The sequence below is a fragment of the Lissotriton vulgaris genome, chromosome 2_2 (assembly GCF_964263255.1).
Source record: "Lissotriton vulgaris chromosome 2_2, aLisVul1.2, whole genome shotgun sequence".
NCBI classification, from domain to species: Eukaryota; Metazoa; Chordata; class Amphibia; order Caudata; family Salamandridae; genus Lissotriton; species Lissotriton vulgaris.
Genome location: NC_141688.1, coordinates 131,721,579 through 131,749,210, shown reverse-complemented (window position 1 = coordinate 131,749,210; position 27,632 = coordinate 131,721,579). Strand labels below are relative to the sequence as shown.

The window sequence follows — 27,632 nt, the reverse complement described above, 5'->3', positions numbered from 1 at the left end:
GCCCCATCACTGCCGGGGATGCCTGTCTGCACCTTGGGGATGCCCATTAAAGGGACCATCTCATAGGGAAAGCCAGGACGGGTTCCTCAGTGGTACAGCGCTGGGACGCTCCAGGGTAACCACGCACTCTATAAATCCAACATTCATTCATTCATTCATTCATTGAAGACAATAGAGTAGCTCTGGGCTTAGAGTGGCTGGTATAAGCCCAAGCTCCAACATTTCAACGTTTCAATGGGATTTCAAACCCCTAGGGCTCAGTTAGGCCTTAGTTTTATTTGTTAGAAAAGTCTGCCCTCTAGTGGCGGAATGTCCTAATAGCCTTAGAGCCCTCCGTAGTAGGCTTTCCCAGCGGTTAAAGGCCCACACCCTTGTTAAAAACCCTACGCTTCTGCTCGGGTCTTTGACGATGGAGCAGGCCTTTAATGGCTGGTAGAGCCCGCTACGTCAGGCTCTAAGGCTATATTAGAACATTGGAATGTTGAGAGCTCCGTTGAAGAAAATGGTGTAGCTCTCTGCTTATAATGGCTGGTATAAGCTTAGAGCTCTAACATTTCATTGTTGTGTTCATGTTTCTCCCTTTTTAATTTAGAACATTATACCATTAGTGGGTGTAATGTACTATAGCCTTATAGTTCTTATGCACCAGGATATACCCACTGTTGAAGGCCCTCTGTCTCATATTAGATCCTCACCAGCAGCTCAGGCCTATAACTCTGGTACAGGGCCTTTAACACTCGGCAGTGGGCTACAAAGCTTAATTTGTTTTCCCTGTAAACAATATATATTTGGATTTCTACGAGCAGCCTTCTTTCTTTACACCTTGTCTAGAATGAGATTAGTTCACTTGCCATAAGGTGGCAAACAATCAACAACATATCAGGTGGGTCTAACAAACATCCCATAATCATTTAGGATTCTGTTTCAGTTTTGAATTTATATGAGTAATCTTGGCCCCTAAATGCCAGTTGATGTGAATAACATTTGTTTTGTGTTGGATCACAGCTATGTCAAGGTTTGTTCCAATGTCGGTTATTGACCGAGGTCCCCGAGTTATGTGTAGTTGATGATTATCATCAGGAGGGTGTGCTATTATCATCTTAGGCCGTAGGTTTTTGGTGTGCACGGTGGATATTTCACAGTCTCAGTGTCATGTTCTAGTAACTCTTCTAGAGGAATGATATTGCTAATCTAACTAAAATGACTCCCCAGTTGTGGCAGCATTGGTATTCTTAAGACTCTGCAGGTGGTTTGAGATCACATGGTTCTCAACTTTTGCCCACTTCAGTCAGCCTAAATTTCGTATTGCGGTCCCAGTTGATTTCCAGGATAAAGCTATTTTTTCCATAAACAAAAATGCTGCATTGGTGAATTTATTCTTTGCTCGTTTATTTTTGTGTCTGGGCATTAGGTCTAATAAATATGTATTCTCCATGCATGTCATTCTTACTAGTGAGCATCAGCGCCATCTCCATCACTTACTCTGAGTACCCTACATCTCGGGTAGTCTCACACCATGTGGTAAATATCACCTTTTACAGCTTTTCACTTCGGGCAGCTACCTGTTAAGTTTTACTTAGGCCCTTATGGGTTGAATAGGCATGTGCAAACAACTTAAAATCAAGTATAAACTCACATTCATAGTTATAAATGCAGTGTGCTTAAATATGCTCCCCCTATTGTCAGTCTGTGAAAACTTTCCCTTCGATCATTACCTATTTTGTGCTAATGCCCTCCAGACCTGTTAGGGATGCTGTATGCTTGTTGGAAGTTTTTTGGGGGATTTATTTTGTCTTCCTTGTGTATGTGTCCTACCTGTAGAAGTCTGCTGTTGTCAAAGTCTTATGGTATAGGTTTCTTGCGTCCATTCTCGTCCAGCTGTTTAGCTGCGCCTTCTCAATTCAAATCTATAGCTCATAATCGGGTGTTCTCAGATCCCTCTCCACGATGAGCAGTTGCACTTTGATGAGGGCAACTCTCCTCCTGATGTCACTTTATATTATGACAAGTCCCTAACCTGAGAGGCCTAACACCTGGTCTAATGGGAAAAATAAGGTAGTTGCAGTAACATGATTTATCTGCTTAGAGTCTTCATAGTTTTACGTTAAGTCTTGGGTATCATATGTTCATCACTGTCATATATCGAAATCCTCAAATATTGGGATGTGGATATTTCCCAGTGTATAACTCTGATTGGCCAGGCTAACGCATTCTCGTTTCTCATGTATTTTATGAAGAAATGCAGAATTTCCCAGATTTACTCATAAGCTGGACAAGCATTCAAAACCGTTCAGGAGTTCCCTGTTAGTTGCAGCTTGTGTTTATTATACACAAAGGTTTAACAGCAGATAAGCCATATATAATGATATGCAATGGTTTGATTTTCATAAATGTATCCCTTTTACCACAAAAAAACAAGCCAGTAATTTTATTAGCTAGAGCTAGGAGTGTTAATCTCATCCAAATTGCCATTACAGTAGATGCTTGGTAAAGCTACTCGGCCTTTTCTGATGACTTACATCCTGAAATTACTATCACTCGGGTACCCACATATATTGCAATACGTGTGACTGTTGCAACCCAGTCCCTAAAGTACCCCGATTGCCAAAGAAAATGACAGATGCTGCAGATTGTTTTCTACTCAACCCTACTTTGAGTGGGAGAAGTGACATCACTCTCAGGTGATGCCGTGGGGTGGTAATGTTACTCTGGATGCCCAGTGAAGGCACAAGAAGTATTTTGCAATCATACCAGAAATTGCTTGTGGTGGTGTCTAGGCATATCCGCTTGAATTAGATATTCTAGTTGCCATAAAATGGACTAAAATTGATTATATTTTTGCATGGGTGATAAAATCCATTTCTACTGTTAAGAATCTCTAATAGAGTTGCTTACTTATTTGAATATCTTCCACATCAGACTTCGAATCCTTGGTAAAATTAAAGCTAAATTTCAATTTTTAATGCTTTACTAATTGGCTATTTTATGTGGTCAGTAGAAGGTGTTTTAACTCCTTCTCTGCACCTAGAGATTAGGTATCCATTATTAAAGTCCGGTTCTGTACCTCTCGTTTATTTTTGGAATTCCACCACAAGAATATCTTCTATCATTTGTGCTTTCCTACTATATGTGCTGTCCAAGGCCAATGTTTATACATTCTTTGCTCAAGGTTTTTTTAGTGCTACCATAGTTCCTTGGTTTAGTTAGTTTCCACATCAGTTTCTTCTATTGCATTAAAATAAATTCTCTCTATGGCATGTAGAATGCAAAACACCCTCAGTCCAAGCATCATTTGATTGTCCACACAACTCCTGGAGTCTCTTTTTTACTGCATCTGTCAGCATTTCCAGTGTCACATCCACAGTTGATGTTGGTCTCTATATTTTCATCTGTATCAAGATTTAATCCCATCAGACATAGTAAACCGATTGCTAATCAAAAAGTGATCCATGAAATCAGAGAAAAATAAAGAAAAAGAACAGAAGCTTTGGAAATGGAAATAACATTTTCAGGGAAAGTAAATACATAACCCTATAGAGAAACTGAGCATGAAAGGGAGGAATATACACAGCACATATGCATCAGACCACATATCAGAAGAAATGGTTTCCATCTTATTGATCTTAAAGTGGCATGGCAGAAAGGAACCTTAACCTGTGTGTTGAAGTATATAAGGACGACGTTTTCCAATATGAAAAGGAAGATTATCCTTTTTATGAAGATCCTTCACATGACTACAAATACAAATTTGATGAACAGAAACAGAGAGTACGACATTTAAATGACCACCAATCCCAGTTGCCCCGTAGGGAAACTGATTTCGGCATTGACTACTTGGCTGTGAATGGTGCCTGGGTAATACTCCCCCGAAGCTCTGTTTCTCTGAGAACACGTATCCTATGTGTTTTTATGCAAAGTATAACTTTAGCATTTGGTGCAATATAAAAAGGGGCACAAATATTTGGTTATTTTAGACACAAGTTTTACAGTCTGTTAGCAGCCCTTACACCCAATAAAAACAAATATAAGTCTTCATGATACGCCGCGCTTTTTTGCACATTATGCCACAATATTATTAATTTCTAGTAGCTGCAGCTGGAAGAGTTTATTAACATATAAATGTTGTATTAGTACTTGTGCTGACAGCTATGGGCCAGAAATTGCTGACATTTCGCAGAATGAGTGCCTCTGCTACACTCATCGCTGGATCCTCTAGAGGGGGAAAACTGTCCTTTGCCTTCTAGAAGATAATAAATCAAACATCCAAGCATTCAGCGACAACTTAGATTAGTCTGTTATATTCAATATTCTGCTTTAGGGGTAATAACCAGAACACGGCCCCAACCCCCTCAGCCCCCCACCCCGCCAACCCCCAACCAGCAGAAGTGAAAGTCCACACAGCATGCTGGATTGCATCTTTTGAATGTCCAGTTTGGCATACGTATGGCTTCATCCAACTTTTAAAAACAAAGAAAGCAAATCTTCACCCTCATTTATCCATGGGATAGAGGTAAGGAAACCGAATAAAAACTGAGAATTTCCCTAATGCTTCCTTTCTATTCCGGGATTAAAATGAAAATCTTCTTGACAGATGATCTTGACAGTTTTCAATCGAAAAAGATAAACAAATTACTCATAGATAACGCATTTTTCGGCCAAACGCTGTAACCCTCTCAAAGCTCAAGGTCGGAAATTTTCAATTATACGGACTAATGCATTGTTCACTCTTTTATCGCTCTCAGTCCAGCATGCTTGCTCCTGGGTTACTAGAATTCGGAAATGTTTATCTCCCTTGCAACTGCATGAAAATATTTGCACAGTTCCAATTTGGTTTAGCAACCAAAGTACTTCAGAAAATTCAAAACCTGCTGGTGTGCGAGCAGTGCTATACATCATATACTCATGCCAGGCTATGTTCTTTTGGCATTTCAGATTGACAGATTTCCCAAAAGACTGATGCATAGTGTAGTCCAGGTTGTAAATGTGGCAATCTATTGTCTAGTACCCTCTCCATTAGAGTTCATGCTAACTTCATGCATCATACACTGTAGATGAAAGACAGAAATGTAATAATTTAAAAGTTGTGGTTGTTCATACTATTGTGTGGCTCCCTTTCTTGACATTTATATGCACAATATAGCCTCAGTTCCTTTTTTTGGTAATCTGGATTGCTGGCAGGTGACTTCCTTGTTTGAGTATCAGAAGACTTGCAGTATTCTCTGGTAGGCTTCACATTCTTCAGGAAGATTTGGGTGAGTGGCAAGTAAGACTGTTAACTACCTTGCACATTATAGGAATATTTAATTTCTTAGTCTCCCAGCCGGGAGTGACAGAGGATTCTCTTAGTCCCACATTCATTGATAAGATTTGGGTGTAATGGCAGGAGAGAGCGTTTACCACCAGGCCCTTTCTTGGAATATTTCATCTCTGCCCAGAGTGGCAGAGGGTGCTATTCACAAGAGTAAACAAGCGCTGCTGCTTCAAAAAGCAGCTTCAATGGATTCAGGCTGGCAACTCCATAGTAGACGTTTACTGTGAGCAGAGCACATGATATTTGGTGGCGACGTTACCAGAGGGCTCTTGGTATTGCTGAAATAATAGGAAGTGATAGGGGCAGAGGTGCTCTTGGCAGCAAATATAGGATTTTAGTGCCTTTCTGTAATTGACATGGTGATTAAAAGAGTGGATTGATGTGGAAATAAACCCTGCCACAGGTTTGCCACCAGAGTGGAGAAGCTAATTTCTCATAGCTTGGTTATCCTAAAAGTTTGTGTAATGAACTTGTTTCTAGTAAAGCCTGTGACTTGATTGTGCCCCAAGTAAAAGGTGTTATATTGCCTAACTTTAGTAACCCACAGAGGGATAGAGGTTAAGGTCTACAAACAGATCTGTGAAATGCGTCCATTGAGATAGTGCCCTGCCATCTGCTCAAACTGGTGAGCTGTTGCTACATTTGGGATGTGGTTTAGTTCATTTTTCGGTTAAATGTGTCACTGTGGCTCTTACAATCGTGTCAATTGTTGCTGATATCACTAATGACTTTGACTTCTCTGTCTCTAGTAACTCAGACTGTGAAACCTTTAAATCGCGCCTGTGCTCTTCCTCAATCTCACTCTACTGCGACAGTCTCCCCGCACAGGTTGGAATGCTGCCACTTCTTGGCCTTTTAAAGTCATTCACAAGCATTTCACAAAACGAATAATAATTTGAGTTCTATTCTAAATTTCCAAATCTGAAAGAAACACGTTAGTGTTAGATTCCTTACCTTAGAATATCCCCAGGCGTCAGTCTGGATCCGGAAACTTTTGCGTAGCAGTACCCCTGCGCGTCGGTAGGCGTCGTCTGCAGGCGTCCCCTGCGGCTCCGCGTCCGTCGTCGGCGTCGTGCGCCGTGATGACGTCGCTGGAGTACATAGACGCCGCCTCCGCGCGCTGACGTCAGTTCTTCTTTTTTCCGCGCCAGTGGACGCAGATCTGAAGAGCAGTACTCCGGTCTTTGACCAAGTTTTTCGATTGTCTTTTTTCTCTATTGTGCCTGATAGGATGCCTGGATTTAAGAATTGCGATGACTGTGAGCGCACGATGTCGGTCACAGACCATCACCGCCTCTGTCTCCGGTGTCTGGGCCCCGACCACGACGTGGACTCCTGCGTCGACTGCCGGGCCCTTACCAACAAGGCTAGGCGGGAGCGGTCCCGCAAGCTGCTGGAGCTCCGGGTGTCGGCCCCACGTCGGGACCGGGAGCGGTCCCGGTCCGGCCGGAGGTCGAGAGAGCGTTCGAGGGAGCGATCGCGGAGCCGCGCCGGGCGCTCCGGAAGTCGACACCACTCGTCATCCTCGTCAGGTAAGAAGCACAAGAAGTCGGGGCGTCGTCATCGTACCCCCGACTCCCCCCGACGCTCGCGCGATGCGGCCGGGGGCTCGGGTGACCCCAACCCCGCGGCTCCGCGAGAGTCGCCGGCGCGGCCTGCCTCATACCCTCCGGTCCCTGGGCATGGTGCGACGCCTGAGGAGATCGAGGCGTTCCTCATGGCCATGAGGGCGCTCGCTTCTCCGACGGGGCCTACGGCGCCTTCGGGCCCAGTGCTACCGTCTGGGGGCCCTGGCGGTTCGGGTGTCCCTGCCTCGGCGCCGTCGGGCGCTCCGGCCCCGGCGCCGCCGACGGCTCCGACCCCGGCGCCGCAGGGGCCTTCGGGATCGGCGCCGGCTGGTCTTCCGGCCTCCCCGGCGCCGTTGCCATCGGGGTTACCCCCGACGCCGCCCCCGCGCGGCGCCGGTTCTCCGCTGCCGGTTCCGGCCGGCGGTGGGGTTCCGACGCCGGCTCCGGGCGGCGCCGTCCCCTTACCTTCTCCGACGCCGGACGCGGCGCCGGACGGGCGTCGCTCGACGCCGGTCCCGGCGCCGATGGGGCCCATGAACCCCGAGGAGCCGGTCTTCATCATTGACTCCGAATACGGAGAGGATGAGGAGTACGGTGAAGGTTGGGAGGGGTCCGAGGACCCTCTGGCTCGCGAGTGCCAGTATGACCCGGACTAGACAGGTGACTTGGGGGATGCCAGTGGTTTGGACGACTCCCCTAACCCTGGTTTGATCTCTCCTCCTTCCGTGGCGTCGGTGGAGGGAGCTGCCTATTCTGTGGTGCTGATGAGGGCTGCCAAGGCCTTAAACCTTGAGCTCCCCGTCGCGGCCGTGAGGCCTAACATCCTCACCGAGGTCTTCAAACCGCAGTCATGCCCACTGGAGCCTCTGCTGCCGTTTAATGAAGCCTTGTCTGACGTTCTGTTGGGCACGTGGTCCAGGCCCGCTTCAGGTGCGCCTGTTGATCGGAACGTGGCCAGGCGCCACCGTCCTTGTCCGGACGACCCCAAGTACCTGTCTACCCACCCCACTCCTGAGAGTCTGGTGATCCAGGCCTCGACCTCCCAGTCCGCATTCCCGTCGGCCCCGCCCGACCGGGAATCCAAGAGGTATGACCAGTTTGGCAAAAAGGTCTTCTCGTCCATTAGTTTGGGCCTGCGGTCTTGCAACACCGCCTGCCTCTTGGGCCGCTACACCCACTCTGTGTGGGATACGGTCGCGGAGCTGCTGCCAGAATGCCCCATGGAGGTGCGGGCAAAGCTCGGTCAGGCTGTGGCTGAGGGCCGAGATGCAGCAAAATATTCAATTCGGTGTGGTCTTGATACGACCGACTCGCTGGGCAGAGCTATGTCTACGACGGTGGCGATTCGTCGTCACGCCTGGCTGAGATCCGCCAATTTTTCGGCTGATGTCCAGAATACCCTGATGGACATGCCGTTTGATGGCTGTCACCTGTTCGGTGACAAAGCGGACCACGCGCTGGAACGCTTCAAGGACTCCAGGGTCACGGCCAAGTCCTTGGGTCTCTCGACCCAGCGTCAGCAACCGGGTTCGTTTCGTCCCTTTCGTGGCCAAGGAAGGGGCGCCCCCACACGTGCTGCCAGCCACGCGCCGCAACAATCCTTCCAACGCGGTGGCGGCCGTGGAAACCGCCGTGGTGGCGGTCGGGGACAACGGCGGGGTCAGACCACACCTTCCCCCGCAGCATCTACCCCAAAATCCTCCTAGTCCGTGCTTTCGGCCCCATGTGACGCCAGTGGGTGGCAGGGTTCGCCATCACCACGCTCACTGGCGCACGATCACTTCGGACAGGTGGGTGCTGCAAATTGTCCGAAGGGGCTACTCCCTCCCCTTCGAGACCTCTCCTCCAGCCATGCCACCGCAGAACCACCGTGTGTCGGGGGACCACTTGACACTTCTGCAGGAGGAAGTTACGGCCCTCTTGGCCAAGGGGGCCATCGAGCGCGTTCCTGGGCCAGCAGTAGGGCGTGGTTGTTATTCCCACTACTTTCTGGTGCCCAAGAAGGACAAGGGGGGCCTACGTCCTATCTTGGATCTAAGGAACGTCAACGGCTTCCTCCGGAAGGAGAAGTTCAAGATGTTGACGTTAGCTCAGGTCTTGGCTGCTCTGGACCCGCAAGACTGGATGGTAGCGTTGGAGTTGCAGGACGCCTATTTTCACATCCCCGTCCTGCCGGCCCACCGGCGTTACCTGCGGTTCACGGTAGGCCAGGAGCACTTTCAGTTTATCGTGCTCCCCTTCGGCCTTACCAGCGCCCCACGGGTGTTCACAAAGGTGATGGCGGTGGTCGCAGCCCATCTGCGCAGGTTAGGGGTTTCAGTCTTCCCCTACCTAGACGACTGGTTGTTGAAGGCGGGCTCGCCCCAGACAGTCGTCCACCACCTTCAGATGGCGGCAGACCTCTTGCACGACCTGGGGTTCTCCATCAACGTGCCGAAATCACACCTGTGTCCCTCTCAAAAGCTCCTTTTCATCGGAGCGGTTCTGGACTCGGCGCAGTTTCGGGTTTTTCCTCCGGAACGGCGGGTTCGGGATATTCAGGCTTTGATTCCCATCTTTCAGCCGCTATCCCGAGTCTCGGTCAGGTTGACGCTGCGGCTGCTGGGACTGATGGCTTCCTGCATCCTTCTGGTGCATCACGCCAGGTGGCGGATGCGGGCTCTGCAGTGGGACCTGAAGTTTCAGTGGGCCCAGCATCAGGGCAACTTGTCCGACCACGTCTTGATCTCGGAGGGCACTGCGAGACAACTGCAGTGGTGACTTACGGACCGCGATTGGGTCAGGGGCAAGTCCCTCTCCCTTCCCCAACCGGAGCACGTTGTCGTGACGGACGCGTCCCTCCAGGGCTGGGGTGGCCACTTGGGAGAGGCAGAGATCAGAGGCATCTGGTCTCCGGCGGAGTCCCGGCTCCATATCAATCTGTTGGAGCTGCGGGCGATTCGTCTGGCACTGAAGGCATTCCTCCCCTTTGTCAACGGGAGTGTAGTGCAGGTGTTCACCGACAACACCACCGCCATGTGGTACTGCAACAAACAGGGCGGAGTGGGGTCGTGGACCCTTTGCCGGGAGGCTCTGCGCCTCTGGCAATGGCTGGAACGTCAGGGCGTGACTCTGACGGTTCAACACCTGGCAGGTTCTCTGAACGCCAGGGCGGACGAGCTCAGCCGTCGGTGCTCGATGGATCACGAATGGCGTCTGAACTCGGACGTGGCGCAAGGCATCTTTCTGCAATGGGGAGAGCCTTGGTTAGATCTATTCGCCACAGAAGAGAACGCGCAATGTCATCAGTTCTGCGCGTTGGAGTTTCCAAGACGGCACTCGCACGGCGACGCCTTTCGGCGCGAGTGGAGTTGCGGTCTGTTATACGCCTTTCCGCCTATACCACTTCTGCCCAGAGTGCTGAAGAAGATCAGGCGCGACCGGGCCCAAGTTATCCTTGTGGCTCCGGACTGGGCTCGAAGGTACTGGTATCCCGAGCTACTCAGCATGTCAGTCGGTCCCCCGATCCGCCTGCCCCTTCAGGAGGACCTTCTGTCGCAGCAGCAGGGGACGGTCCTCCACCCGAACCTGTCCAGTCTCCACCTCCTTGCTTGGAGATTGAGCGGCGGCAGTTGAGGCCATTTGACTTGCCTCCTGAAGTCTGTGATGTTATTCTGGCAGCCAGGCGTCCCTCCACTAAGTCGGTATACGCCTGTCGGTGGAACAGATTTGTGGCATGGTGCACAGCAAAGGCTGTGGACCCTCTTTCTGCCCCTCTTTCGGAGGTTCTTCTGTTTCTTCTTTCTCTTGCCCAGCAGGGCTCTGCTCTGGGCACTATCAAGGGCTACCTTTCTGTCCTTTCAGCCTTTTTGAGGCTTCCTGATCAGCCTTCTTTGTTCAAATCCCCGATTGTAACTCGATTCTTGAAAGGCATCACTCACATGTTTCCACCTGTTCCGTTTGTGATGCCTCAGTGGGATTTGAACCTGGTTCTGACTTTCCTGATGTGTGCTCCCTTTGAGCCCCTTCATTCTTGTCCTCTCCGTCTCCTGACTTTAAAGACGGCTTTCCTGGTTGCCATCACCTCTGCCAGGAGGGTGAGTGAGCTCCAGGCTCTTTCTGTCCAACCTCCTTTCCTGTCCATTCATCCTGATAAGGTGGTTCTGAGGACTAGACCTTCTTTCCTGCCCAAGGTTGTTTCGGCCTTTCACATCGGGCAGTCCATCACCCTCCCTTCCTTCTTCCCGCCTCCGCATCCTTCAAAGGATGAAGAGCGGCTCCATCGTCTGGACCCAAAACGTGCGCTTTCATTTTACATGGATCGCACACGCCAGTTCCGGGTGGATGACCAACTGTTTGTTGGCTACGTGGGTGCGAAGAAGGGACGGGCGGTTTGTAAACGGACCATCTCTCGATGGGTCGTCCTCTGCATCAAAGCGTGCTACTCTTTGGCTCGGAAGGAGCCTCCTGTTGGGCTGAGGGCCCATTCCACTCGGGCCACGGCGGCTACTACTGCCCTGGGCCGGGGAGTCCCCTTGCAGGACATTTGCCAGGCGGCTACGTGGGCCTCGCTGCACACCTTTGCGAGGCACTACTGCCTGGACAGTCAAGTCCGGAGGGATGGCTTCTTTGGCCGTTCTGTCCTCCAGGACTTTCTGGTGTAGTTTTGTATTGGTTCGCAGACCCACCACCGGGGTTGGTATTGCTGGGGTATGTATTCTAAGGTAAGGAATCTAACACTAACGTGTTTCTTTCAGATGAACAAGTTACTTACCTTCGGTAACGATATATCTGTAAGAAACATTAGTTAGTGTTAGATTCCTTACCGAACCCACCCATCCTCCCCGTTCTGCGAACTGATACCTAGGGTTAAGGTCATCCCTTTCAGGGCCCTAGTTTTTACATGGCACCAGTGTTGGTTCTCTCATGGCTCTGCGTCTCCTGGCGCGGAAAAGCTGTGTGCAAAGAACTGACGTCAGCGCGCGGAGGCGGCGTCTATGTACTCCAGCGACGTCATCACGGCGCACGACGCCGACGACGGACGCGGAGCCGCAGGGGACGCCTGCAGACGACGCCTACCGACGCGCAGGGGTACTGCTACGCAAAAGTTTCCGGATCCAGACTGACGCCTGGGGATATTCTAAGGTAAGGAATCTAACACTAACTAATGTTTCTTACAGATATATCGTTACCGAAGGTAAGTAACTTGTTCTTTTCCACAAGGTCCATCTTTGTGGGAAATATTTCTACACATAAAGCTAAATGATAGAGAGCAGGTGGTAAATAGCTGCATTAAAGTCCGCGGACTTAGCGAAAACCTGCACATAATGACCTGGTTAATCTGAGTCCATCTGGTTATTTCTTATTTTGGATACTTTCAGGTTTATTCCTCCTTATCTCACAAAGAGACTGTCCTGCCTTGGTATCTACCAATGGAGGGATTAGGGAACTAGTAATGGGGAGCTGTGCTGTTTGTTCGCTGATCAGCTTTATAAGGTATCAGATCTACATATCCAACTTCGGTTAGTTTATTCCCTCTGGATCAATTACACTTCACTTCATGGACAATAATAATTTGGTGTTAATCTGCAACAAGGGGAAGAAGAATTTGTTTCATTGACAGATGAAGTCATAATGTCGAATCTGAAATGTAATAATTTTAGGACCAAGCATTTTTTTATTCAAACTGTCCCTTTTCAAAACTGTGTGTCAGATCCTCATTTGGGGACAACAGGAGACTGTCAATTGATGTGGGGAATGCCCTACCCCCTCTATTAAGAGCACTGGACAAGGAGTCTGAGTTCCGCAAGCAATTGAAAACCTGGATTTACAATCTTCCAGACCCAATGGCCAGAGCGCTAGTGTGATCCCGGTCATGGTCTCCTCAGCAGTAAGGCAACCTTTTCATCTGGTTGTCCTCATATTGGCGCCGAGATGCTCTTTGGAGCGATTGCTAGCGCGTTATAAATGGACTCTACATCTACACATCTACATTCAATTCTAAAATGTAACTACCTGACTAGTGTTGACAGCAGAGATATCGGGATCATTACAGAGCCAAACTTCTTTGCTAGGGGGAAATGAGCTACTTAAGCAATGTGCTCTTTTTATAGCATGTTTGAATATTGACATTTTTCTGTAAGAATCAATTGAGTATTTGTGTATGTCTAACATATTTGTTTTGTTATGTTCACATCATTTATATGCCAAGTACAAACCATTCTAACTCTTCACCTGTTGTAAGATTCAATATTGAGACTTTGAATCCAAGACCGCAACTTCAGAGGAGGAACTGGGGATGGATATAGAGGAGGGTAGATACGTAGAAGTGTGTGGGCACTGTCTTTTTCACAGTTTGCGCTTCAGTTGTTTCATGCTCACTTTCTTTAGGAAAGTTTACTTGAAGAATTCAAGGCTGGTAAACAGCAAGGGAAGCAGTTTTAGAGGTGGTAGGCATTTGGAGGCATGGTAGAGGTTGTTATTGGTCTCACTAACTTCAAGGTCTCTGTCTGAGGATGAGAGGAACAGGGTGGCGATTGAGGGAGAGTATTTTGTACTGAGGGAACAAGATGCTTGCTCTTTTAGGTCATTTTGATGCACCGTGCTGCTAGTGAGGAAGCTCTTGAGGATGAAAGTTGGCATAAGATTGGGAATAATTGATGGCCCCTTCTATTGACGTTTTCCCCAGGCTTATTGAAGGTGGGAATTATGAAGAAAGACTTGATGATGTTGGTCGATGAGCCACTGGCAGAGGTGATGTGGGTTCAAGCTGAGTAACAAATAGGTATATGATGAGTGAGGTGGCATTACGCTTTAAGCTGCTGAAAGATTAAAAGTGTGCAGGATAAATTGATAACTATGCAGAAGCTTAAACTGGACACCAATTGGAAGACGGCTGCCGCTTGTCCTTGTGTTTGAGATCTCACAGCGAAGGTTTGTGGGGCTGTAAAAACCACTATTTTCTTGCAATACGTTTAGTAGTGGCTTTGGAGAATGGAATTCTAAGTATCCACAGATGATATCTATACTGCCACTTGTAGATGCTGGAAATGGATGTGAGAATATTTGGAACTTGGGCAAAAAATATGTGACTTTGACTTTTGTGACTCAAGGTTTCCCTGTTGTAGAGGTTTGTGGGTTTGGGTGGTGTCCTAATTTTACCACAGTGTGACTCTCCTCAACTCCCTCCCCCATCCACTTGGCTGATAACTAATAAAGTAGACAATTAGTAGGAGAGCGAGGATGGATCGGTGTACACATTCATGGATGGAGTTGGGGATCATTTTAAGCTAGTGGGTGGATAGTAGTATCTGGGGCACTTGTAAGTGTGTAGAGTGGCTGGAGGCCGATGTCAGTTGATAAATTCCTAGATTTTCTTGACTTAATCTCAGTTGTTCTGCCTAAAAGTGTACTGACAGAGTATTATGTATCCGAGTCTGTTAACATAAGGGAAGGCTACTTTAGGAAATGCATGCTCCAATATATTCTCTTTTTCTTTACTACAGGGACAAGGCTCCAGGCCAGAGGGAGTGTGATCAGTCAATTGACAGTATAAATAAATGCATCAGGGATATTGAACAAGCATCTCTTGCAACAGTCAGCCAGAACCTGGCCACAAGGGATGACATCTCTGTTGAGGTAAGAACAGATATTAAATGCCATCTATGGTAATTGCCCTAATTTAAAGGAGACCACGCAGAAAATGAAAGAAATGAATGCAATAGATATCTTATCACCCCAAATTTTCTTTTAACATTTTATGCAACAGAGTGAATACCTTCAATGGTAGCAATTATTCAGTACAGTTTCTTGCCCTTTTTTCCCTCCTCTGGTGTTACTCATCCTTCTGTTTGTAATGCACTAATCTAAGGAAAACACAACAACAGGTAGATATTAGTATCCTCCAGTGGTTTGCTGCTAACTTCAAAGGTCCGAGGCTGGACAGATAATTCTTTTAAGGAGTTAGGGGATGTTGGGTGGCCCTGTAAGGGGAAGACAGAAACCAGTTCCAATAGGCAATAGTAATACGATATCAAAACCAGAATGTAAGAGAGAAGGTTAGCAGCCTCTATTAGTGTCCATTAGTTTGGCCATTTCCATGTTCACCTGTTGATAACCCTTCAACGAAGATCTGGTAAACTTGGGCAAGCCGGTTCGATATTTTATGGGCATGCCTTTAACATTCATCTGTTGTTTGAATTGTAGTGCAACATATTTATATAGTGTTTACTACCCGTATATAGGACACTGAAACACTTGCCTACACTGTGTAGAGTGTGTGGTACAAAGGGTCTTACCTTTGTTTTTCATTCTATTTAGGAAGTATTTCCTAGTCTTGCTTGAGGACCTTCAAGGTGCAGTCATCGCGTTATGGGATGCTGTACTTAACAGTGTGGTGGATGGAGATATGTGAGAGATAAGCTTTCAGTTTTTGGTTTTCATTAAACTGGCAGCTGTGCAGGCTTGGTAGCATATGTGGCCATTGCGTGCGGGTTGGTAGATGCTTATACTCATTTTCCAGTCGCTTGACTTCATTGATATTATGATATGTGCATTTTCATGTTAAGTCACTGTGGTTCTCTTGAATAATCTAGCACTTTTAGGGTAAAGCCTAGGTCTTATCTGTGGTGTAAGAAAGCAAGACAACATTTATTGGCTGATTTATCAACATGCCAAGGGGAGACCTCAGAATGATATGATGGCTAAGCTGTTTCACAGTCCAAGAATGAATACGCTTTGGGCTACTGTGATAGTATTTGTTAGCTTTGTTGAACATATGCTCTTGTAGTGAGTTATTTAAATTCAACCAGAGAATATTCTACAATAGACATAATCTTATTGTAGACATTTACCAGGGCTCGATGTGAGAAAGGTTATGTTTTTCCTAATAAAGTTAGTATCAATATTTTGTAGCTGTTGACTACCAATGTGATTGTCCAGTATCTCGGCTTCCTAGCATAAATGATTCTGTTGCATCGATCCTGTGTTGATGCTGGAGTCTGACAAACATTCTTGACTACTTAAATTAATCAGTAGTGATGTTACTTGACAAAGGAGGAAATCTGTAAGAATAGTATAGTAAAAAATCCATAGTTTGACAGTCTGTAATTGTCTTGTGATGCTGCATGTTTGTTCTGCTCTGCATCCTGTAGATACAACTAGGATATGTCCATGGCACATATCTGTACACCCTTGTAACAACACTTGTAGCACATTCAGCCTCATATCCTGAGGTTGTTTCTGATAGACCCAAATAATTTGGGTTACTATTTTGGGTAGTAATTGTGTGCTACTCTGTGTTCAGTTTCAGGTAGGTTAACTGGCAATAATGAACATGAGCTGATGTGAAATATTGGCATACAAATACAAAACAATTTCTAAAGTGCACAGCTGCCTCCAAAGTGGTGTTCCATCGCTAGCGACCTACAACAGATGAAAAAAAGTTAGACTGCAGAGTAAAAAGGACAGGTTTTTCTTTTTTTTAATTGCTTGAGAGGGAGCTAGCCTAGGAAGTACATTTAAGAGTCCAGCACGGAGGAACGCAAGTGATCTTCTGCCTGTCCCTGCTTTGCGCACTTGAAGTAGCTGTTGAATGCTGCATCTCTGAGAATGGGATTAGTATACTTTAATTTTTCTTCTTAGATATGCATGTCCTCCAAGGTACAATGTTCTAAAGGTTAAGGTGAGTGCCTTAAATTAGGCTTGCTTCACCACAGGCAACCTGTGAAGGTGTCAGAGATAGGGCTTTATTGATTAAGAGGCGGGAATTTTCAGGATCAGTCTGACCACTACATTTTGCACAATTTGTAGACGTAGCACTAGGTAAGCAGGCAGAACGTGGTAGAGATTGTTCACATAGTCTAATTTGGTTGACACTAAAGCGTGAAAAATGGTCTGAACCGTGTCCTTCAGTACAAGATATATCATTCTTCTTAGAGAATTAAGGGTGGCTAAGCAGGTGTCTGATACACTTTTTACTTGGAGAGCAAAGGAAAGGTCAGGGTCAAAAATGACTCCAAGATTCCTAGCACTTGGTGCTGGGGCAGGGGGAGTACCCCTTCCAAAGGGCACCAATTGCTCACGTCCAGTTAGCAAATAAAAAAGCAGAAATCAGTTTTATCAGAGTTATACCACTGGCGGGTCTGTCCTTTATATCCCTATGTTCCTAAGCCTGTCCAGAAGAGTATCATGAGAGACCGTGTCGAAAGCTGAGGATAAATCTAGTAGCACCATCATGGCCACAGAGCTTTGATCAAGGTTCTCTTTAATGAATTCAATCAATCAATCATAACATTTGTATAGCGCGCTACTCACCCGGAGGGTCTCAAGGCGCTTGGGGTGGGGGGGGGGTCCGCTACTGCTCGAACAGCCATGTCTTGAGTTGCTTCCTGAAGGAGAGGTGGTCTGAGGTCAGGCGGAGGTGGATGGGGAGGGAGTTCCAAGTCTTGGCTGCCAGGTAGGAGAAGGATCTTCCTCCCGTGGTGGCTCTTCGGATGCGTGGAACGGAGGCGAGGGCGAGGCTGGTCGATCGTAGTTGGCGAGTGGGAGTGTAGAAGGTCAGGCAGTTGTTGAGGTATCTGGGTCCCAGGTTGTGGAGGGCTTTGTGAGCGTGGGTTAGGAGTCGGAACGTGATTCTCTTGCTGACGGGGAGCCAGTGCAGGTCTCTTAGGTGTTTGGAGATGTGGCTGTGTCGGGGGATGTCCAGGATGAGTCGTGCTGAGGAGTTCTGGATGCATTGGAGTCTTTTCTGCAGTTTGGCTGTGGTTCCGGTGTAGAGGGTGTTTCCGTAGTCCAGTCGGATGGTGACGAGTGCCTGGGTGACCGTCTTCCTAGTTTCGGTGAGGATCCATCGGAAGATCTTTCGGAGCATGCGTAGGATGTTGAAGCATGACGAGGAGACGGCGTTGACATGTCTGGCCATCGAGAGGGAGGAATCCAGGATGAAGCCCAGGTTGCGCACGTGGTCCGTTGGTTTGGGTGCGCTGCCCAGGGCACGGGGCCACCAGGAGTCGTCCCAGGCGGAGGGAGATGATCGCAGGATGAGGACTTCCGTCTTGTCTGAATTCAGTTTTAGGCGGCTGTTCTTCATCCACTCGGCTACGTCTTTCATCCCTTCGTGTAGGTTGGTTCTGGCGGTGCCGGGGTCGTTGGTGAGGGAGAGTATCAGCTGGGTGTCGTCGGCGTAGGAGATGATGTTGAGGTTGTGTTGGCGGGCGATGGCCGCGAGGGGGCTCATGTAGATGTTGAAGGGGGTGGGGCTGAGAGATGATCCTTGAGGTACGCCGCAGATGACTTTGGTGGCCTCGGATCTGAACGGGGGGAGGCGGACTCTCTGGGTTCTTCCGGCGAGGAACGAGATGATCCACTCCAGTGCCTTCTCTTGGATTCCGACGTTGTTGAGGCGCTGCACTAGGGTGTGGTGGCAGACAGTGTCGAACGCTGTTGACTGTCTTCTCGATTACTTTGGCAGGAAAAGGGAGGACCGAGATGGGGTGGTAGTTTTTGAGGTCGGTGGGGTCCGCTGAAGGAAGGTGGCGGTGTTGAAGGAGCAGTTGATGATGTCCCGGAGGTGTGGTGCGATGACGGAGTCGGCCTTGTTGAAGACTTGGTGGGGGCAAGGGTCGGATGGTGATCCGGAGTGGATGGTGTTCATCGTGCGGATGGTGTCTTCGGTGCTGACCGGGGTCCAGGCACGGAGGGTGGTGGTGGGGGGCGTTGGTTCGGAGGTAGGGTGCGTGGGCTGTGTGCTGAAGCTGTTGTGTATGTCTGCGATCTTGCTGTGGAAGAACGAGGCGAGTGCGTTGCAGAGGTCTTGGGAGGGAATTCAGAGACTAACAGCAGTGCCGTCTCGATGCTATATCCAGTCATAAAGTCATATTTTGAGTTGTGTGAGCGGCACTTAGACTCTAAGAAATTTGTCAGTTGCCTATTAACAAGAATCTCCAACATTTTAGCCCTAGCCCACAAATGAAAAATTGGTCTGTAGTTGTTTAAAATATTGGGGACAGCATTAGATTTTTTTGAGTAATGGATGCAGGAAAGCCTGTTTCCAGCACTTAGAAACTAGTGCCGAATCAATGGAAGAATTCATCAACTTATTCAAGATCGGGTTTACCGTAGAAGAGACCTTTTTAAGAATGTCAGGAGGACACTAGTCCAGGGGAGATCTAGACTTGCATTTAGCCAGTTTTAGTAGAGTGTCCTCCAGAGATCTAGGACAAAAATTTGCAAGGATTGGCCCAGAGGGACAGTTGCCCTCCATGCCAGGCATAGATCCCGAATTCTTGGGGAATTGGTCATAGATAGCTCTAATCTAATTGTGGAAAAACTCTGACAGCTCTACACCAACATTAGCGCACACAGTGGGCTTATTATGAAGGGCACTCAAAGAGAGGAAGGAGTTCACCATTTTGCAGAGCTCCCAAGGTTTTTTGGTTCCCTTGACAATGGAAGAGGAGATAAACCCCTTATGGGCTCTGATAATAGCTCTACGATGGGATTTCAGGCCTATCTTACATGTGCATTTGGCCTCAACATCATAAGATTTACTCCAACTCCCTTGTAGCCTTTGACACAGAGATTCCTCTTTATTTTTGTTGTTTTTTTTAGATCTGCTAAGAACCAGGGAGCAGACGGTGTAAATCTTTTATTAACGGATGTTCTTATAGGGATGATACGATCTAGCTCCTCTTTTAGCCAGACATTAACATTTTCATAAGTGATATTGGAAATGTCATCCCAGATGTTTTGTTTTTAGCCCGGTAAACATGGCATTAGTGAAAAACTTGGTTAATGAAGCATCATTAAAACTGTTGGTGCTGCTTGAACGTGTCAACCTGTTTCTAGTCAACATTTTCTTTTATAAATAAACAAACTTTTTTTGTACAAAAAAACTACTTCATCAATGGATTTGTTTGATTTTTCCAGGCCTTGCAGGAACAGTTGACATCTGTAGTTCAAGAAATTGGACACGTCGTCGATCCCACAGCAACAGCTGCACGAGGCGAAGCAGCCCAGTTGGGCCACAAGGTAAAATGAATAAAGATAAAGATGGTGCCCCATTGGTATTTCGTGATGTGTGAACCTGCATACCGGAAGTACTATGCAAATGGTCCTGTAAACACAGACTATAAAGAATTATCCAGTCTGTGGTGTTGAAGTGTAGTGGTGAATGGGTCTTGATAAGTGTAAGTCAGAGTCATTACAATAAAATCTGGTGGACGGTCGTGGCACGTTCTGTGATGGTAAGACAGAGAATGTGGCGGGGAGGTAGTGTTTTAAGGTAGTGAAGGAGCGGGGTTCTGTCCCTGCTCACTTCGAATGTCATAACCATGTAGGCGTGGCAGCCGCTACCATTCGTTGTCAGGGGAACTGTGAATGGAGGAAGGACAAAGTCTCTGCAGCCTCTGCTACTCTCTTTGCTTTATCAAACTACTTTGCTTCCACAATTTGAAAGTCGTATGGAGCTGCAGAAGCTGAGTTTTCCCTTCCCTCCTCCCATGGCTCCCCTTGTCACTGCATGACTGTGACACCAGGAGCCGGAAGTTGGGGATGCTACATTTATTTTCTCAAGACTACGGCCTTTGCGTCCCTCACTCCTTTGAAATTGTCTTTCAGAGGATATATTAGGACACTGGGATGGTGATGATAGGAGGGCCTTAGTGGGAGCTGCCACTCCACTCTTTTATTTACATATCCACACAAGATACTTGTTTTCTAAATTATATTTAGTAAGTATGTTAAACTGAGTGCTCATAATAACATGTTTATATTCATGATGAGCTTATTTGCAGCAAAGTATTCGATTGGTTTTCAACGTTTATGAAAGTAGCTATTTATGGCTCCAATCTATAAACAGTGTAGTTTATTGCTACCAGTGACTGTCAGGGCAGAGATATCAATCAGCACCACAGAAAGCGGTCAGAGGAACGATATATTGTATGTCCAATCGTCAGATATTACAGTTCTTGTTTTAGATGACATGGGGCTGTATATGCCTGCTGCTAATTATTGAGTGTGTTCTCAGGAAAAGTTCAGGGCCCTTTTGTGACGAAACTACATGGCGGTAACCAATACATTTATGCTGAGACAAAATAGGACAAAGTGATGGTTTCAGGAGTGTGCCATTGTGCCTTCTACCATGAAATTAGTAAAACATGTTTTATCTGTCTTTTTACCCCAGGTCACTCAGCTGGCACAGTACTTTGAACCCCTGATTTTGGCTGCCGTCGGTGTCGTTTCTAAGATTATCGATCATCAGCAGCAGATGACTGTTCTGGACCAGACCAAGACGCTGGCGGAATCTGCTCTGCAGATGCTGTACGCAGCTAAGGAAGGCGGCGGAAACCCTAAAGTAGGTCACCGTCAGAATGCTGAGACCCAAGAGAGATCCTTTAAGAATGTATTCATTGAGGATGTGGAGGAAGGAACTGATAAGTATTATTAATTTTCAACCCCAAACACCTGAAAGACAGAGTTGATATTTACAACTCCCTCCTTAAACCCTTAAAAATACTTAAGTAGACTAAAGTGACATGAAAAATCCAAATCTATAAGGAGGTGGGGTTTCAGAAATGTCTGTGTTTTTCAAAACTGTATTCTTAATGATTTACCTACTTTCAAATATGTCTCATCTTCCCCCTCCCCATCCTCCTCATCTGCCAGAGAAACACTGGATTATTTCATTGAGTAAGGGAATCTTCTGTAAATTTGTTGGTGTGTTTAGGTTCTGTCTGTACAGCCCTTGCACTGTGCTTGTGGAATCTTTTGTATTAAATATATCTTAAAAGGGGCTTACATACCGCCCCCTTGCTTACATTGCTTTTCATTCCTGTGCTCAACACTTACTTTTCCTCCATTTCTATTGACTGTAGGACACAGTTTCCTGTTTTCTCGTGTTGTTCCTCTTGTGTGCTTCTCTTATCAGTTTACAGCACCAAAGTAATTTCCATCCGCTTTTGGGGCACTTTTTTTTAATGTTTTCCCTGCACAGCGCTTGTTTACCTAATCTCCCCTGCGCAACGCATTACATAATCATTTCCCCCAGGTTGCATGCACATTAAGCATGCTTGTCGGCTCCATTATTATTTTATTTTATTTATTTTTCGACAAGGCCTGGAACACATTTTGCTCCAAGCCTCGCTTTCAGCCCTGAGCTGCACCTTCGTTAAGCCTCAAAGTGTATTTATGTGTTTTTATATAGTACGGACATTACCAGAGCTCTTTACAATAGAGCAAAAGAATATTGCATGACTAAACATCTCACACTTCCATATGCTTCAAGTCAGAACTCTCCGCTATGTCCAGACGCTGCATATAAAAGCTCTTCCAAATAGATGTTGCACGGGAAAACAAACCCACCAACCCAGATAATATTTGTTGCTCCTCCTCCACGCCGGTATGTTGCTTGGTAGAACTCCCACACTCAGGGCACTACGTCAGAAATACAGAAATGTAGAGCAGCCTGGCCATGTCCCAAAGCTGGCATCTGTCTGGCGTGTAACTAAGGCTGCTGCTGACAGCACTCTCATGCACATACAACGACACGAAAAAAACACTAGCCCTCTGCGCTCAAGACAACCGTTTTCCTCTTGCCACTTAATCAGCCTCACCACACTTAATCCATGTGCCGTAGCATGTTTCCAGTATTAGCCAGGTTTCTCCTAGAGAGGTCTCAGCTGGTGTTTGACCGCACCATGAGGTTTGGGGCAGTGCTCGTAAGCCGCCAGCAGAATTTCACTGACCGCCTGGACCCTCCTTCAGATCGGTTGCTCCCCCACGCTCCTGCTGACCTGCAGCTGCCACGCTCTGCCGATTCAGTGGTATCGTTTTCTCTCCAACTTTCAGTTTTGTGTAGCTGACCCTCGCATCACTGCAGCGCTTTGCTCGCGTAGCGCTGCATTATCGTATTTATTTAATTAATTGCGCGACCTTGCTGAGGCTGTAAGAATTATTAGCGCTACACTGAGGCTGGTGTGCTTAAATTTCATTATCCTGCACACTCAGCGCATTTGTGCATTTGCTGCCCCTGTCTGTGTTCGCCTTTGACCCTCCATTTTGTGTTGCTTTCCCCTGGTCCACCCCTCCTCCCGCCACCGCCTCCCAGCTGCTGCCCCTCCCACGCTCCGCCCCCTCCACCATCCATTTATGACCAATGCACCCACGCGCAGCGTCCACGTGCTACGGCCGCGCCGAAGGTGCGCCTAAGGTAAGCCCGTCTACGCCCGTCCGCGCCTGGACCGCGCCCAGCGCCAGACCCCCTGGCCCCCGTCCCAGCCACCCCACCCGCATTACTTACGACACCTCCACCCTCCTAGCCCTTAACCCCGGACGACTCTCCAACTGCGCCCAAGCCGCCCCTGGACACACCCATGGACCCTTCTCTTGCAATTCCTGCAAGTTCGACGGCACCAAGACCAACTCCTCATCCACGAACACCAAACAGAGCTCCGACACTAACCACCTTAAATGCATCCTGCTCCACACCCGATCGGTCCACAGACACGCCATCGACCTCTGGAATCTACTAGACACCATCTCCCCGGACGTCGCCTTCCTAACAGAAACATGGATGAACGCCTCCTCAGCCCCAGACATCACCATTGCCATCCCGGAAGGATACAAGATCATCCGTAAGGACCGCACCGACCAAACTGGAGGAGGCATCGCCATCGTTCATAAGAACTCCATCCACATCTCTACCAGCTCAGACGTCAACCTTGGCAGCGCCGAACACCTTCACTTCCAGATCCACACCGACCCCAAGACCACACTCAGAGGCGCCCTCCTCTACCGACCTCCAGGATCCCGCGCACAATTCAGTGACAACATCACCGACTTTATCACCCCACACGCTCTCCCCTCCGAGGAATACATTCTACTTGGAGACCTCAACATTCACCTGGAAAAGAGCTTCGACTGCAACACCACCACCCTCCTGGACAATCTCGCCAACCTCGGACTCAAACAAATTGTTAATACCCCACCCACATCGCAGGTCACACACTCGACCCCATCTTCACCTCCAGCAAACATATCTCCTTCAGTCACACCACAACTCTACACTGGACGGACCACAGCTGCGTTCACTTTACCTACAATAAGACCACAACTCACAACCTCCCTCAACCTACTCTACGAAGAAACTGGAACAAAATCACCATCGACCAGATCTCCTCATCGCTGCTTCAAAACCCCCTTGTCCACACCTCCAACCCCGACCAAGCAGCCATTAACTTCACCCAATGGCTATCCAACAGCGCCGACATCCTAGCACCGTTGAAAAAACGTCAAACCAAACTAGGCAGCAAAAACGCCTCCTGGTTCAACGATGATCTTAAGAAATCTAAGAAACTCTGTCGCTCCCTCGAGAATGCCTGGAAAAAAGACCCAAACACCAGCACCAGGGACGCCTTCAAAAACGCCACCCGCATACACCACCAACTGATCCGGACTGCCAAGAAAGCCGCATTCAAAGACCGACTAGATAACAACGCCCACAACAGCAAGGAATTATTCAACATCGTCAAAGAATTTACCAACCCCTCAGCCAACTCCAACGACATCACCCCCTCTCAAGCCCTCTGCGACTCCCTAGCTTCGTTCTTCCACAACAAAATCGCAGACATCCACAACAGCTTCGACAACCAACCCGGAGACCAACCCTCCCAACCCTCCGCCGTACCTTCACCCCCCTTGAACATCCTTAATGACTGGAACCCAATCTCGACTGAGGACACCATCCGCCTGATGAACTCCATCCACTCAGGATCCCCCACAGACCCATGCCCTCACCACATCTTCAACAAAGCAGATTCCATCATAGCACCACACCTCCGAGACGTCATCAACTGCTCCCTCAACTCCGCCACCTTCCCAGAAAGCTGGAAACACGCAGAACTCAGCGCCCTTCTGAAAAAACCCACAGCTGACCCCACCGAACTCAAAAACTACCGACCCATCTCGCTCCTACCATTCCCGGCCAAAGTCATCGAGAAAGCCGTCAACAACCAGCTCGCCGCCTTCCTCGAAACCAACAAATCCCTCGACCCTTCACAGTCCGGCTTCCGAGCCAAACACAGCACGGAGACCGCCCTCATCGCCGCAACAGACGACATTCGAACTCTACTGGACAATGGAGACACCGTCGCCCTCATCCTCCTTGACCTCTCCGCAGCCTTCGACACAGTCTGCCATAGCATCCTTCTACAGCGCCTCAGAAACATCGGAATCCAAGGAAAAGCACTGGAATGGATCACTTCGTTCCTCACCGGAAGAACCCAGAGAGTCCGCCTCCCACCATTCAAGTCAGAGGCCACTGAAGTCATCTGCGGCGTACCGCAAGGATCCTCACTCAGCCCCACCCTCTTCAACGTATACATGAGCCCCCTCGCGGCCATCGCACGCCAACACAACCTCAACATCATCTCCTACTCAGATGACACCCAACTGATCCTCTCACTCACCAAAGACCCTAATACCGCCAAAACCAACCTTCATGAAGGAATGAAAGAAGCAGCCGAATGGATGAAGCATAGCCGTCTAAAACTTAACTCAGATAAAACAGAAGTCCTTATCTTAGGAACCTCCCCCTCCGCCTGGGATGACTCCTGGTGGCCAGAGGCTCTTGGAAAAGCACCCATCCCGACGGATCACGCACGGAACCTGGGCGTCATTTTAGACTCCTCACTCTCGATGTCCAGACAGGTCAGCGCCGTCTCATCATCTTGCTTCAACATTCTTCGCATGCTCAAGAAAACATTTCGCTGGATCCCCACCGAAACCAGAAAAACGGTCACCCATGCACTGGTTACAAGCCGCCTGGACTACGGAATCACCCTATACGCCGGCACCGCCACAAAACTCCAGAAAAAACTCCAACGCATCCAGAACGCATCAGCCAGACTAATACTTGACATCCCACGTAAAGACCACATCTCCAGTCACCTGAAAAAACTCCACTGGCTCCCCGTCAATAAGAGGATTACTTTCCGCCTCCTAACCCACGCACACAAATCACTTTACGAACTCGGACCCGATTGCCTCAACACTCGACTTTCCTTCTACACCCCCCCTGCCAGCTACGTTCCTCCAACCAAGCCCTTGCTACCGTACCTCGCATCAATAAAACCACCATGGGAGGTAGATCCTTCTCCTACCTGGCTGCTAAAACCTGGAACTCACTCCCCACTCACCTTCGTCTCAATCAGAACCATCTAGCATTCAGAAAGCAACTTAAAACTTGGATATTTGACAAGTAATCCCCCCACCCTTCCTCAAGCGCCTTGAGACCCTCTGGGTATGTAGCGCGCTATATAAATCCATTTGACTTGACTTGACTTGAGGGACACAGCTCGTTGCCAATATGGTATTAACGACCCAACAGGATTGTGATGTTTGAACTCCCTCTTCCCATCTCTAAGGTCCCCGGCGGGGCGCTCTCTTTAAAACTAAAGAGCCGCCCGCCCATCTTGTACGCAGATGCACCCACCGGGACAGTATTCTAGTCCATGCTATCCTCCTAGAGCGCTTTTCCATCCTTAGCCACCAGTGAAGGAGCTTCTACACTCCAAAATCCTGCAATGTATCGCTCTTCTACCCTGCGATGCCTCATGCGGGGCTCCCTCTTTCAATGCACCCCAGGAGAACATTCCATTGGGGGCTGCCACTGGGGTACTCGTTAAGCCTGCAATAACCTTAATGTGGCGCTCTTCCTGCCCCAGCTGCGCCAGTGGGACTGTCTTCCAGTCCAAGTTACCTCTGTGGGGTTCCTTTCAGTTTAGCTATCACAGGAAGAGCCTTCTTCTAGACTGGATGTCCCAACCAGAGATCCTGCTCCTGGAACGCTCTGTGCTCTCATTGAGTAGTCTCTTCACAGGAGAGCTCTATGCCCCATGCACTGTATGTCCCCATTGGGCAGCCCTCTACCCAGGATCGCTCTATGCCCCCATTGAGCAGCCCTCTTCCCAGGAGTGCTCTATGCCACTGTTCAGCAGCTCTCTCCCTTGTGTCTGTCGTTCCTCAACGAAGTGGCCTAACTCCTATTTCTACATCTAGTTGCAGGGACGTCTGATGGTTGTTTCAAAGTAAAATGAGCCAAGCTTTCATGTGGTTTCTGCCCACTTCTCCCACCATATACTTCACAATATGTTGCCTTTCTAAAAAAAAAAAAAAAAGTCATACCACTTTTACAGGGGTTCTTTAACCTATATTGCACAACTGGTCCGCAACTTAAAACTTACCTGTACATTTTTTTTTTATTAATTACATAGGCGAAACCTAATGCATTTTCAATCCTTGTTCTTAGATTAGAAGCTCCAAACAATACAATGCAAAAATATATTCCTGTTTTAAAGATGTGTCCATTGAGGTAGGTTGTCTAACTACAGCCAGGCTCCAGCATAGTGCCAGTTTTCCCAAGTAGACTCTTCTTTGTAAATTTATATTCAATAGTATTTAGTGTTTTTGTCGTTGTTGTTACAACAACTTAGCGGGCATTCCCACAGCCTTATATCACGGTACACCCCCAAACGCAACCTCAGCTCGGCACACCTCCATATCTTGGCAATCTCTACCTTTAAGCTGAAGCGACAAGGGGGATGCAGGTTTGCCACTCTGGCTCCCAAACTATGGAATACACTTCCCTTAGAAATTAGGTCAAGTACTGACTTACTGAGATTCAGAAAATCCCTCAAAACATGGCTGTACATCCAGGCCTATGAATAAACTGCACCAGGTTCGGCATCTCCTAGAATCAGCGCCATGAAACCAACCGG

General features: G+C 48.0%; 1 protein-coding gene across 4 annotated transcripts in view; it reads left to right on the top strand.

Annotated features, from left to right (window-relative positions):
• TLN2 (talin 2) overlaps positions 1-27,632 on the top strand; it is a 598,939-nt gene that overhangs the window by 338,666 nt on the left and 232,641 nt on the right. For all 4 annotated transcript variants that reach the window (XM_086959469.1, XM_086959467.1, XM_086959468.1 and 1 more), the window contains exons 37-39: positions 14,364-14,496; positions 19,786-19,887; positions 21,041-21,211. In XM_086959469.1, coding sequence (XP_086815595.1) covers positions 14,364-14,496; positions 19,786-19,887; positions 21,041-21,211 — 406 coding nt within the window. The remainder of the gene's footprint in view (positions 1-14,363; positions 14,497-19,785; positions 19,888-21,040; positions 21,212-27,632) is intronic.